This window comes from Anopheles coluzzii, chromosome 3 (genome assembly GCF_943734685.1).
Source record: "Anopheles coluzzii chromosome 3, AcolN3, whole genome shotgun sequence".
NCBI lineage: Eukaryota > Metazoa > Arthropoda > Insecta > Diptera > Culicidae > Anopheles > Anopheles coluzzii.
Genome location: NC_064671.1, coordinates 14,314,007 through 14,327,976, shown reverse-complemented (window position 1 = coordinate 14,327,976; position 13,970 = coordinate 14,314,007). Strand labels below are relative to the sequence as shown.

The window sequence follows — 13,970 nt, the reverse complement described above, 5'->3', positions numbered from 1 at the left end:
ATTATTTCTTAGCTTTTCCTTTCGTCCCTTGCAGGTTCGATCGACATAAACACACGAGCAACGGCGCTTTTGAACCGTGATGCGCGAGTGTATTCTCTGCTGCTGCTGGGTGCCTCAGCTACTCAGGAAAAGGGAAAAATCTGCGCACACTGTCATTGTTGGAGTGTGGGGCCAAAAAATGAGCATAAAATGTTGTAACACAGAGGAAACGAACTTGATAAATGTTCGCGTTTTCTGTCGCGTTCTTCAGCTCCTAGTCGCGTTGGGGGTTTATTTTAGCTGTTTCCTGTTTTCCGTGCGCTGCTCTACCTCTTGCTCGACCAGGGTTTTGGGTAGAGTAACGCACTCATACACACACAGTAATGTTAGGGCCAAATTTGACGCGCTCGCTTTTAATTGGGTTAATTTGGATGAAACATGCAACACACATCGGGTCGGGTTGGTGTGCCACACTGGTTTCGCCCGGCAAGCGGCAACCGAAAACGCGCCAAACGCAGCTCTTTCCCTCTCTTGATCAGAGCGGGTCAGGGGGGGGGGGGGAGGGAGGGGCTAGACCTGTAATTTACTAACTTATTTCGTACACGCGTGGCACGTTTTAATGGGGCCACTGGGTGGAATTTATCCATTTGGGAAAATAGATGACATTAGCGGTAGCGGCTGGGAAGAGAGAGAGAGAGAGAGTGTGAGGTAATGTACGTGAAAAACCATTATTCGCATATCCTCACCCGGTTTGTTGGTTTTTTTAAGTGAAGCGCACCGTGGTGAGATATAATTTATGAGGTAGCGCCATCAAAACGCGGCATCGTGAGTAGAGCAGCGCGTCTTTTACGAATGGTGCGGATCGAGAAAATGCTTTCTAACACACTGTCCGGGTTAAATGAAAATTTAACTTACCGAAAGAGGGAATTTTAGCATTCTTTTCCCAACATGCGTTGGCTCGGTTTGTGCTTTGATCTTTGTTTGAGTTAGAATTTGCTTGACTTGTAAAATGTATTAAAGTAAATGTGGCCGACGCATTAACTAAGTTGAAGGTTTGTGAGCATGAGTGAAGAGTTGGTAAATAGTTGGCTCCCGTAAAAGATACAATGAAGCATTTATCATATCTTAATTAAGAAATTAAAAGGGAAAGTGTTGGCACGATATTTCCGGCTCGTACCGATTTGACATACGCAATATTTAAAAAAAACAACAATGAGCTGTCATGTCATGTACCTCGAATGAATAGATAGAGCTGTTGAAAGAAGTAAAGACGCGATAGAAAAAAACCCCGAAAATGAAACAGTCTGATGATCGAAATTATGGCCAATTAGGGGAAAGTTTTGGTGAAGGTCGCTTAGCAAGATCAAATAGGGTCAAGAAAGCACAGATGATCGAGATTAAGCGCCTTCAAGCAGTTGCAAATCTACCTGAAAGACAGTTACAAAAAGGCTTAACAAAGCTACTCAAAATGAAGATTTTTATCAGTCGTCACAACACAGAGTGAAACGAAACGAAATGAGTCTGTCTGATAGTTGATAGTTTGATGATAGAATGAATGTACAGCTGCATGGGCAGCGTAAAATTCCATTATTTTTCTAATTTTCTGCAATGAATCAAAATATGATCATATCTCATCGAATGATCAGTTAATTTGTGTGTTTTTTTCCAAATTAATTGCAGAAATAATGGAAGCATTCATTTTGAAGAAATCAGTTAAGCTACAAAACTCAAATAAATATGTTTTTGCCAATTTGTGGTATTTTAACGGTGGTAATGAATATCTTTTTGCCATATAATTTCGAGACAAGTTTATAATTGTATGCATTTATGTATATAAAGTAGCCTAGTGCTCAATTCTTTTAAGCACAATTGTAGAATATTTTTTGCGGAGAGGTCTGTAAAGTTTTAATACTTAAAGATCATAAAGAGCTGCAAAGTGGTTTCGAAAAAAATGGGATGACCTGAAATGTTCAGATCCAAATAAAGAAATGCTAGAAAGTATATTTAAAATGATTTTTCAGATTATGGACCAGGTCGCATTGTAGCATTGACCAATAAAGGTCACATTCAGTGCTGCAAAATGTCATAAAGCATCACGAGATGTTGAACAACAACATGACCGTGTTAGTTTAATGCTCAATGCTGATAATCAATAAAAATGCGTGATGAAATGATCAGAGGTGATACTCAAACAGTTGTTGCGACCATTACATGCTTGGTGTCATCATCGCAGCAGAGCTCGTGACCGTGATATGTTTTTGTTTCAGTCAGAATTTGTCATGAATATGTCATAGACATTTTGACGAACTGATTACAGTAAAAAAAGTCATGACATAGATGGTCGCAAAGATGTCACGAGGCATGTATTGGTCACACCAATAGTTTTGAGTATCACCTCTGATCAACACAATTGAGTACGTGACGCTGACATGGATTTATTTTATGACATTGACAGTGATATTTTGCAGCACTGGTCGCATTGTTTTAAATGTCATCCAATGTTAAACCAACAATGCTCTTTACGGGATAGGTGGGTCAAATTATTTAAAATTTCATAACATTTTTATAAAGAAGTTTTCATTCCGAAGCTCCAATAAAGTCCTTTAAACCCTCTCCTGACTATTCCGACACTGAATTTTTCGAATCTATACGACACGACGATACGACACGCGCTCCGTAAGTCGGTGCCACAAAATCCCAATTAGCACATTGGTGCTGGAAACATATTTCCCCCTATCTGATCTGCCACACTCAAATTCCATCGCTAACACCGCACACACCGAAATCTAATCGAGCCCATTTCAAAGCGTCTCTCGTTTGCTATACAAATGTATTGCACTGCTTTGAAAACGGTGCAAAAAAGAGAGAATCATTTCAGCGTTTGAAACTGTAAGCCATTTCCATTCGCTAAGCTTTCGTCGCTGGAAAACGGCCTACCTTTCGCAGCTTTATTGCTAAGCAATTGCTCTCTGTGCGCGCCTGTACGATGAAGTGAACACAAACACACACACACCAAAAACCTCATAATTGTATACGGAGCTGGGTGTGGGTGGTTGCGGCTTAATCTCTTTGTCCCGTGTGCCTATCAGAATGGATGAATCGGGGGGGATATACCCGATGATGGGTAGGGAGTTGTGGAAAGAAGCGAGCGGGAATCCTTTCGTTTTTTGATGAGCCACCGGGAGAAGTTCGAGTTGGAGAAGCTCGAAATACGGCGGTAATTCGCATTCGGAAAGGATGGGTGAGAGGACCCTGTGAACAGGATTTTCCTCCCTCTGTTGTGGGAGAAAAGTGCTCACAGGACCGTGGCGCAGAGCAGTCCAGCAAAGCGGGGGAACACACTTATCGTTCAAGCACAAAGCCGGGAGTGCGTTTTGGACTGGGTCCGCTTCACTCGTTTCACTCCACTCCGCCCGAAAGCGGGACGCGAAAAGTGTACGCAAATGGGAAATGAAATGCTCGGGGCAAACATAATTTTCGACTGCCGAGAGCCGCAAGCCTTTAAGACAAAGCGCGCAAGAGCATAGCGACTTTCTCGTCGGCGGATCTCGGTTCTTTGGCAGCATTAGGGAAAACAGAGGCTGTATTATTGAAGAGTGGCGAGAGGGCCACTCTGCGGGCATTGGGGATTGGGAGGAGATGATTGCGTCGGATTTTGCCGAGCAGAACGTTCTAGTGAACGTTCTAGAGGTCCCCTCCCTCCCTTAGAATGGGTTGAGTTTGTGTGTGTGTGTGTGTGTGTGTGTGTGTGTGTGTGTGTGTGTGTGTGTGAGTGCGGCTTTTTTGTTTGGCTGGAAAACTGTTTGTGCAGAAGTTGGTTTGAACGCATGTTTGAGCACATTTTCACAGCCCGCTGTCGGCATTGGTACGTCCAACAAAATCTTCAATCCCAGCATCCAGTGTCCTCTTTTCTGGGGTCTGTTGTTTTGCCTAGTTTGCTGTATCGTTGTCTTCCTTTTTTTGCCCTTCATTTAGCACAAGCGAACTAAAACACAAAGCTTTAGGACCGAACGGGAGACGGTTTTGCATGTTTTTTTTTTGACTCGAGCTCCATGTGCCACATAAGGATATGCGCAGTAGCGAAGAAAATCAAATAAAGAACCTCCCGAAAACCAAAGCTGAAAGGACATCACCAGCACCACCATCCACTTTCAGTTCAAAGAGGGACTCGATGGGGGCCACGGGTTTTGGTCGGTCCAACCAAACAAAGAGCGACAGAGGGGTGGAATAAATGTGCCGAATCCAAATCACCCGGCAGTGTCGTTTGTTAGTGTGTGCGAGCGTTTAGAAAGAAATCGCCGTATCCTTCTTTACCATGCCCCGCGCTGCAAACCGTGGAAGAGAAAGTGAACACAACATTTTGGGACCGGCGTGAGGAGTCTACGGAATTGAAAAATCGGTGAGAGCCTAAAGGACGTTTTTAGTGAGAGAAAGTCCCCAAAAAGAGAAAGAGAAAATGAGAGCAAATTCGAGCGATTTCTAAATGGTGTTTGTGTGGTGTATGTTGTTTTGTTTCGGTGGGCAACTCTTTCCCAAATAGAGAGACGACGACAATGGAATAGAGAGAATGAGAGCCTTTTTGGGAACGTGGCCATACACCACGAAACTTAATCGCAATCAGTTGGAATGCTCAGATCAGATGGAAGTGGGGACGGTAAACCTTCAAATCCTTTTCCATAAAGGAAGATAACACTTTTCCGGCTTTTCCGTTTTTTTGGGGACAGTATTCAAATAACCACAGCGATTTTGTGGGTGAAGATGAAGATCCTCTCTGGATGGTGGAGTGTTCTTAAGATTCGAAACAAAGACAAGTCTAAGGGGGAGGCTAGAGACAAATATGAACGAAATAAAAGTTGTTTTCGTTTTTGACACTATTGATGTGCTCTCTGTAGCGTATCTGCGACTTCGATCCGACTCCGACTATTGTTAGTTCGATTCCTGGACTCTGGCAAAATGGGAACCAACTAGTTCCAACCGGAGTCGTAGTCGTTCAGAGTCGTTCGGAGTCGTCCCGAGTTGTCCGTAGACATCCGTAATAATTCGGAGACATCTAGAATCAGCCGGAGTCAGTCGGAGTCGTCCAGAGTTGATCGGAGTCGGTCGGAGTTATCTGGAAGGCTCCAGCGAAATTCTGGAAGACTCCGGACGACTCCGAACGATTCCTACCCGAAAGACTACGACTCTGGACGACTCCGGACAATTCCGAACGACTCCGAATGACTCCGGACCACTCCGGACGGCTCCAGACGACACCGGACGACTCCGTATAATGCTGGGCAGATCTGCCTTCCGAAGTTGGTTCCAAAATTATCGGAGTCGGACCGGAGTCGACTTCGTATCTTTGCCAACCCAACCATCACTAAATTGATACACGGGACACGGCTTTTCCTCCGTGGCCCGTTTGTTGATCCGTTGGATTTGGTTGGAGGTGTTTGATATTAGATGCCGAAGCGAACGCCGATATTATTGCAGATGAAGTTGTGAGTCGATGTCATAATCTCAAGACTCCATTGAGCGTCTTTTGTGCTGTATGTTGTGAAGAGTTTTGAATATAAATGTTCTCGCTTAAACAAAGCATGTAGTATCAACACAGATCCGATTGCGTGCTGGAATGTTTGTCGACAGACGGTTCCGTGTATTGTGTTTCATGCGGAACACTCTCACAAAACAAAAGCTCAGATGGTGAGAGTGGAAAAAACTGAGTTCCTCTCTGAACAGCCGAACCACGTGTTCTCGAGCCGTATCGATTGGAATCGGGTATCCGGCATCCTCACCCTTCCCCCGATTTGTGCAGGATTTGCCGGAGCAAGAAAACAAGTCTGCGCACCGTTCACAGGCCCCCATCCGTCAAGCATTCCGAAGAGAGGAAGTGTATATGTGTGTGTGTACGTACTTCAGCATCAAAGAGAGGCCTTTTTCACTTTGAAGGCTGTTTGCAACTGCAACGAGTTCAATGCACTTCAGCTCGATCGTTCGCAATTGCAAATGCGTTCGTTTTTGTGCGAGTTTTCATGTTTTATTCTCCCTTCGAGTGGGTGTGTGTGTGTGTGTGAGTGTGCGTCTCAGGGTAACACACCCGGGGTAATTTGATAGGGAAATAATTGCTGCACGATGTTAAATTGCAAATTCCTTGTCCCGGTGCAGTCGGTGCAATTTGCCCCATTGCTGATGGGAACAGCCCAGAGCGGTGTCGTTCCGTGTGTGCTTGAATGGGTTCGATCCCGGTGTCTAATGTCCTTGTTAGGATCGGAATTCACATTCTGGGTAGAGTGGCTTAGTGCTCTGGTGTATGTTAATCCGAACATAATGACGAAAAGGTTAAACACTGGCGTTTTGTTTCTATTTCCACTTGAAGCACAACACATAGCGAAAGGTATTGGGGAGGGAACTGCTGCTTGAAGGATATCCGCTTGGAGGAAGAAGGGATCGTTTGTAATCAAAACCGGGGCGAAACAAATTGAACCGGCGCTTTTCACCCCCAGGAGAGGCGCACCTGGTGAAATATTAATTCCCTCCGGTTTGGTAGTGTTTTAGTCGCTTGCCAATATATCAACTCACTAAACCCCGCCCTACCGCTAGCAGGGGAGTTGAAGTGAACCGAATAAGCAAGAGAACCTCTGCAAACCTGTGTTTGGTTTGGCTTCTTGCCGCCCACACCTTGAAACGCGGTGGTATCTTCGATACGGCATTTTATACTGACATTTCGGACCACTCTTTTGGACCAATCTAGCCTCATACTCTCTTCTCTCTCGCTTCCTGCTTTTCCGCTGGGCGAAAGGGTCCACCACTCGGTTCCGTTTAGCAATTTTTCCTCGTTAAAGGAAGCTTGAGGAACAACTCCCAAGGTGCAATCGAACGGCCGCCTCAGAAATCCTCCGGAATGGGGTCAGTATTCCACTGACAGACATCGAAAAGTCATTGTGGTGTGCTGTGGTCTCAACCATCCCTCCCTCTCTCTCTCTCTCGGCTCTGTTTCATCAACTGCCGGGTGCGGGGATGCCACCGGTACCCCGGTGTGCATGAATTTATTACTATGAAATGTCGTCCAAATATGCCGATCGTAAATCAAGGTTTACCGACAGGGCGGATATAACACAAACACCTTGAGCGCCCCTTGTGCGCACCCTGTATGCCCTTCTGTCCTCCTTGTTTGGCTGCTCCGCTACCCGGATCTCGTTAGGATCTGCTGTGTTGTTTTGCTGTGCGTTGTCTATTTATTGTTGCGTCTCTCGTTATTCTTGCAAAAACACATCCTTTTAATACCGGCTTTCGGAAACAATGTGTGTGCGGTGTGGTGTGGTGGATTCCCTTGCGAGGTACAGGAAGAGCATGGCTTGGCACCCGGTTTTGTCAAGTGAGGATGGTGTTCCGAATTAAATAACAGAGCTGTAAAGGTGTCCAAACCTTTTGCTGCGCTGCTATGTCATGCTGAAGGATATGAGCTATTTTTAGCTGTGGAGGAAAACATTTCGTGTTGTGGTGTGTGAATCAAAGTCTTAGAGAAATGTGATACAATGAAGGGGATCTGTTTTTTTTATTAACTGTTTATTGAAAAATTACTTGTGGTTGAGGTGTTTGATTTCTTGTCTTTCTTTTGAATGATGCAACTAAGCATGATTTTTTGTGCCAAACGGTTGTAAGAGCTGCATACAGAATGGTTACATGATTTGCATTGTTTAAAACATTAATCGCTGGTTCTTGTCTTGTTGTGTCTTTCAGAGTTTTTTCATGGGTTGTCATATGTTGGAGCACTTTCTTCTCTCATCCTTACGGGAAGTGAACCCTATCTGAACGGGATTGGTCACAACGCCACCCTTTTTGAACAGCCTCTAATGATAAATTTGCTAGGAATTTCATCTTTCCGTGACATAAAGTTAACTTGCTTATAAAATATAAGATATAAATATAAGAAAGTGACTCAAAATTATGAAAATCCTTTAAAAACCTTTATGCTTCAAGGGTAGCACGTTGGGACATTGTCATGACCATACATGCTTTTAACTCCTACAGTCAAGCCGCGATCCGGTATGTAATAGTTTTGGTTTATGACTCGAATATTACTCGGATGTTCCTACCCAAACTCCTAGGCGAAGATGATTGAAGTCATTTTTCCAATATAATGGATTTAATCGTCGATTGATTTTATCAATAATATCAACTCTTGGATTTGATTTTAGTGCTCTTATTTGGATATTTTTTGGAACAAATATGTTTGAAATCTTTGAGCTGTTATCAAGTTGGTTTATGTGATGTATTCTATTCAAACTCATTATATCTTGCTGTTAGGGAGACTCGACTCGATGGTTTATTCGATAGATGTGTAGGCTCCTACAAAGCCGTATAGTATCGATTCTCAACCAGATCGTTCCTCCGTAGCCAGTAGTGGCTTTCTGGCTATATATTGTATTAAGAAGCATCGAAAATCTCTTATAGACTAAGCATGTCTCGTAGTTCGTTATGCCAAAAAGTTAAGAAGAAAAAGAGGAAGAAGAAGATATCTTGAGTTAATCCTTATAAAAAAAAACAAATATGCCAATGGCCTTTAATAATGGTGTTGTGTTAGAAGTTGGATTTTTTCACTCTTTTGCTAAACTAGGCTTGACAGGAGGCTAGACAGGTTGTACATTGACGACTGTTTTAATTATTTAACATGTCATATCAAACGCTTACTGTTCTAGCAGGAATACATATACCCAAGACTGTCATAATTGATTTTTTTTATTAACTCCTTTGTTTATGTTTGTTTGAGATTTGTTGGTTGCTTTGGGATATTCTGCATGTTTTTGCCTGTCTTGCTTCAAGATCATTGATATCTTGGTTTAAGACATTGCAAAATTAAGCGGCTTTTCGTCTTATATTTAAAGTGCTTAAACCTCTAATATCCCTAGACAGCTTCAATTAATGTTCGCACTTTACAAAATGAGACTACAAAATCAATACGCCCGAAGTAAACATTTGTTTGTGCTTTCAAACCTTTTCACGCCCAATTATAAATAGCGTCCGCCACCTGCATCAAACAACCAGTGCTTGCGATAGGTCTTGTTTAGAATCGTGTTTTGTTTATGCTTTCGTTTTTGTACACAAATCAGCTCGGTTTTAGTACACAAACCCATCCAACGAAGATCGCTTCCAACCAGAGCTCCACTAATCGATGTCTTGTTTTTCTCTCTTTTCTCTTGCAGATTATTCTCTTCGGTGCGCCGCGCAAAGTGCGTAACGAACGCGGTGGAGATTTAAATCCTGGGGGCTGCCGGGAAAAAGCGGCCGTAAATAGAGAGGCAAAAAATTGCTCCTCTTTGGGTAGTGGGCATTAAGAGCCGGACACGTGCGCTGGCAATCGGCAAGCGGTATCTATTATTTATGGCAGAGAAGAGACGGGCCAAACAATAAACACGGGCCGTCGCGTGCATGCGCTCCTTCTAGCGGATTGGAACTTCTATTGCCTTTTCTATGAGGATTTCAATGTAAACAAATAAATAATCGGACAAGATCCGGTGCCACGATCCTGGGTCGTTGTGTAAAAAAAAGAACGTTTTAGCCTTAAGGCACTGGCTAGACAGAGTGTATACATTGCTGCTGTTTGTGCATACATTGTGAAGGTGTTGTGTACAATTTTGGCGTAAAATTAATCGTTCCTTTTTTACTTTTAGGTAGTCCAGTGCCGTGAGAGTGCCGAGTGTATGTAAGCGCGTGCGCCGTGCCTGCTGTTGATCGTGAAATTTAGCCTTTTCCCGCTCGTGCACTGCTGTGAAGCAAAGGTCGAAAAGGGAGGGTGGCTTCTGGGGGGCTAGTGAGCTAAAGGCTAAGGGCAGTGGAAGCAAAACGGGCAGGAAGATTTGCAAGCGCTTGCAATGTTGCCACGGCCTGAAGCGCTCAAGTGTTCCGGAGCCGCATGGATCGATCAAGCCACCGCTGGCCTGCTGCTGCACCGTCACCACGGCGAGTCTTGGTGAGCGGGCGTGACGACGCCAGTCCCTTAGAGCGTGCTAAAACTCCGACCGTCGTGTCCTGTGTGTATAGTGGATGAAAATTAAGCAAAAAGAAGAAGAAGAAAAAGAAAATAAGCCGCAATAATATTTCCTTTTCTTTCGGTGGGAGTTTGTTTCTGCGTGGCAAAATTAAAAAAATAAGAAATCGAGTGTTGTGTGCGAAGCGCGCAGTGTCGATTGCGTGTGCATTATTGGTGCAATTTGTGGGCAAGAAATTGTGTGTGCGTGTGTTTGGTTGAAATTGTTCGAGTTAGTGTTTGCGTGTGTGTGTGTGTATTGGGCAAGTGGCAAAAAGTGTGTTTGTGATAAATACGAATAGGAGCAACAGCATCAGCAGCAGCAGCAAGATGTCAGCCGAATCGATACAATCATCAGCGGCCCATGGGCGGCAGGGGCGTCGGTCGGTTCCAGTTGCCCGCGGAGGCCCGCTGCTGGTCGGCTACCTCCTGGCGACGGTGTTCGTCGTCGGTACCCTATGTGCCTGGCAGGAGAACGTTCGACCGAAGCTCTACGTCACGCTAGGTAAGTTGTTTGGGCGAAGGCAATTGCTAAATTCGCAGTGCTCTCGCTAACGCGTTCGTTCTTGGGACGCCATCGTCCTTTGCCAATCCCAGCTGTGCGCGCCTCAATATCCGGCCCCGAGTGCCATTAAACTTTATTGCCCTGCTCTATCTCTTTTTGGGCTGCTGGGTCGTCGTCTGCTGGCGTCTCGGCGTTGTTCTGGACATGACAAGTGCAAATCTAATTTTAAGCACGTCGAGAGAGAGAGCTGGCGGTGGTAACGAGACAAATTTCCAGCCACACGATGCGTTCACAGTGGGTGTGTGTGTCTGATGGCGCTTTGGTAGTGTGCAACGGAACTGGCATTGGCCAGGATGAGTGTCAGAGTTCATCCAATAAGTGGAAAACTCGTGGAATCAAATGCCTTTGTGCACCGAGTTTTGCTTACTCTTTTAATTAACATTGTAACGAATTAGCTATCGTTTGGGTGTGTGTGTGTGTTTGTGTTTGGGTCGTTCTTTCGTGTCTTTCCTTTCGGTAGGGAGGCGCCTTTGAACATTCTTCGTCACTAAGACTGTATGCAGTCTTGCTCTAGAGAGGGTTTGAATGCAAAGTTAAGGTCCAACATAGTTTCGGCAGCCACGACGCCAACTTCATGCACGGCTGGGGCACATGTGTTGGACGGCTTCGGAAGCGCGTTTTTCTGGACCATCGTCTGAGGCGGGAGAAGGCGGGAGGTTTTTCTCCCGGCTGTGCAAACAACATATGGAAAGCGTAATTATTTTTATGTCCACAGTCAGACGGAAATGGGTTTCGGGGAGCAGCGGGCGTGGAGGCGGGACGTGTAACTTTAAATAGATCACAACGTGCGCTACATGATGGATGATGGACGAGAACGGGGAAGAGGGCTTGAGGGCGTACGGTGGCCAGTAGTGTGTCGTACCGCCGCATCGTCTGGACCGATGCGAGATAGAGCATACACATTTAAACTCTTGGCTTAGCTTGGGTGCATCTTGTTCTCTCCGTCTCTCTTTTTGCCTCTGTTGTCTTCCAACGGGTGCCAACTGCCTCGTTTGGTGACGGACATACGGTTCCCGTTTTTGTGGACACGCTCTGTCTGCGACGAACCATGCCGCACTACCGCACATCTCTTGGCTGTTTGTTTTCTCTCTCGTTCTCTCTCTCTCTCTCTCTCTCTCTCTCTCTCTTCTTTTCGTCTGGCACCGAAGGCAAATGTAAACAACAATGAGACAGCACTTGTAACATGTAACATATTGCCCGCTTATTAAAACTGCTGCTTCCTCCTCCGTTCCACGCGCCCGTTTGACCTCTGTCGCAAATGTTTGCCGAGGCCTGTGGGTGAAAAAAGAAGAGAGAGAAAAAACGCACCTTACCAGGATGAGCGAGATAGTGTGAGTGGAATAGAAGTGCAATGTGTAGTGTTGCAAGCTGCAGAAGAGAGGAGATTCTGTGTAAGTGGCAGTAGGAACTTGTGGTAACTGCCACATGCACCGCTTTGCCTTTATTTTGGGGCACTGCAGGCGGGGTTTCTTAGTTTTCGGCAACGAGGGAGGACATAATCGTTCCTTTGTGTGTGTTTGATGTAACTCTCTTCTGATTCTCTTCTCCTTCCGCGCACCTTCCCTTTGAGACGCAATGTGTGCAGCGAATGACATGTGCCGTTGGGCGTGGGTTGAATTGAATGAGCGCAAGATTGTTGTTTCCGTTTGAGTAGCTTTGCTGTGAATGAGATGATTCTTATGTTTTTTTTTTGTTATTAAATGTTGGAATATAATTGTTTTCAAACCGGAAATTACACATTTAGGATTGAGGCAGGGAGCAGGAAATTGATCTTTTAGAATTGATTAGCATATGAGCGTAAGACGAACTTCGTTAGTGAATTGTATAATGTCTCTTGGGACGGTCACGTGGTACAACCGATTCTTCCATACGCAAGGCTGATTCTTCTGCTTGAGGTAAAGCCAAGTCTGTTCGTGGCTAAAGTATACCTAAACAGACAAGTGCTTTGGATGGCTTAATGAGAAGAAAAATCTGTGGTTTTATGTATCGTAATCTCGCTGCCGTATTTAAAACTTTTTACATAAAAATATTGAAGAAGAACACTTCAAACAAGAACTGTATGATTTTCAACACGTCTCAAGCTAGATTGAGTTTGACAGTTCTTTTTTATGTGTTGAAAATCATGTGCTGAAACTGAAAGTTCATTTTGAAGTAATTAAATCATTTGACAGCTGTTGAAAAACATCTTCGATGCGGTGAATAATTAGGTGCACATTCGAAAGAGACTTGGGACACCCCTGTATGATGAAAATGAAATATCAGAGTGACGCGAAATAACTTCTTGCTGGTGGTGAAAATCAATGTTTACCTTCGAAAGTGACATGGAAAATCCTCAATATATTTCGCGAGTTTTTCTTGCTTTTTTTCTATCATTTTTTGTATGACTGTTTCGTTGTGAAATGTATCGGATGTTGCTTTTTTCTGCATCTTATGTTGGATATCTGGATTCATTTTTACGAAGGAATCGGTGCTTGAGCGTATGGTGATTGTTTTTTTATAAGGAATAATATACTAATTTCTTTTATAGCCTTAGCGATTTAAGCAGTCGGAAACCTAAAAAGATCAGTTTATGTTTGAGTATGCCTCACACGTTTTTAGAGCATTAGAGATTACAACCTGTGCTACTAAGACAATGATGGAGAAGAAGCCCTAACGATATCATGCAATTCAGAATAACAACATAAAATGCGAAATTATATTCGTCTCATTCAATTAAATTCATTAAGGGTAAAAGGTATCCCAGCATTTCAGTAATAGCACCAAACAAAGGTATATTTGTAATGTTAGGTATTAAAATAGGTAACTTAAATAATATAGGAAACCCAGAAAGCTTAAACATATCTCGACAATTGTAGTGGATGTAAAATCGTCCCTCGAAACCCAGACACTCTCCGCGTGATGGCGCGTGCGCTAATCTTATCCAATGAATTATGGCGACAAGCGTATATATAAAATTCCAGATCATTGGAAACCCCTCGCATATGCCCTTTTTTGCGCCAGCAGCTGATGGCATTCAGGGTGAGCGTGTGTGTGTATGTGTGTGTGTATGTGTGTGAAGCTGTAGCCATAAATTGTCGCTTATATCGCTCAATCCGGCGATAGATGCGTGTCTTATCTGTATTTTAATGCTCTAAGACAACTGTTAAATTATCGTGCCCGCAGTGCTTGGGATCATAGCTCTCGATCTCACCGTCCACGCAAGCCTAGGTATTTTTGTCTTTGGCAAGCCTTTGAGGAAGTCTGAAATAGTTACAGCGTAGGTTACAGCCGTATATTTTATTCAAATCCGCTTTGGTGCAGGTTGTAGTGTCCCGCGGTTAGATCAAGTTGCTATTAAAATATGTTAAATAACTACGCCCTCGAGCGGGTTTGATAGCGACCGCGAGTTTGAGGTTTGATTAAATCATTTACAGGATTATT

General features: G+C 44.0%; 1 protein-coding gene across 10 annotated transcripts in view; it reads left to right on the top strand.

Moving 5' to 3' along the window:
* The window catches only part of LOC120959690 (semaphorin-1A), a 216,356-nt gene that overhangs the window by 38,974 nt on the left and 163,412 nt on the right, over positions 1 to 13,970 (top strand). For 4 of the 10 annotated variants that reach the window (XR_007452649.1, XR_005752235.2, XR_007452650.1 and 1 more), the window contains exons 2-3: positions 9,162 to 9,188; positions 9,630 to 10,490. Coding sequence is in view for 1 of the 10 variants with exons in the window: in XM_040383279.2 (XP_040239213.1) it covers positions 10,316 to 10,490 (175 nt within the window). In the remaining 9 variants the exon portion in view is untranslated. Of the gene's footprint in view, positions 1 to 9,161; positions 9,327 to 9,365; positions 9,444 to 9,629; positions 10,491 to 13,970 lie in introns of those variants that run through there. The other 6 variants (XR_005752234.2, XR_007452648.1, XM_040383279.2 and 3 more) reach the window with 4 other exon arrangements.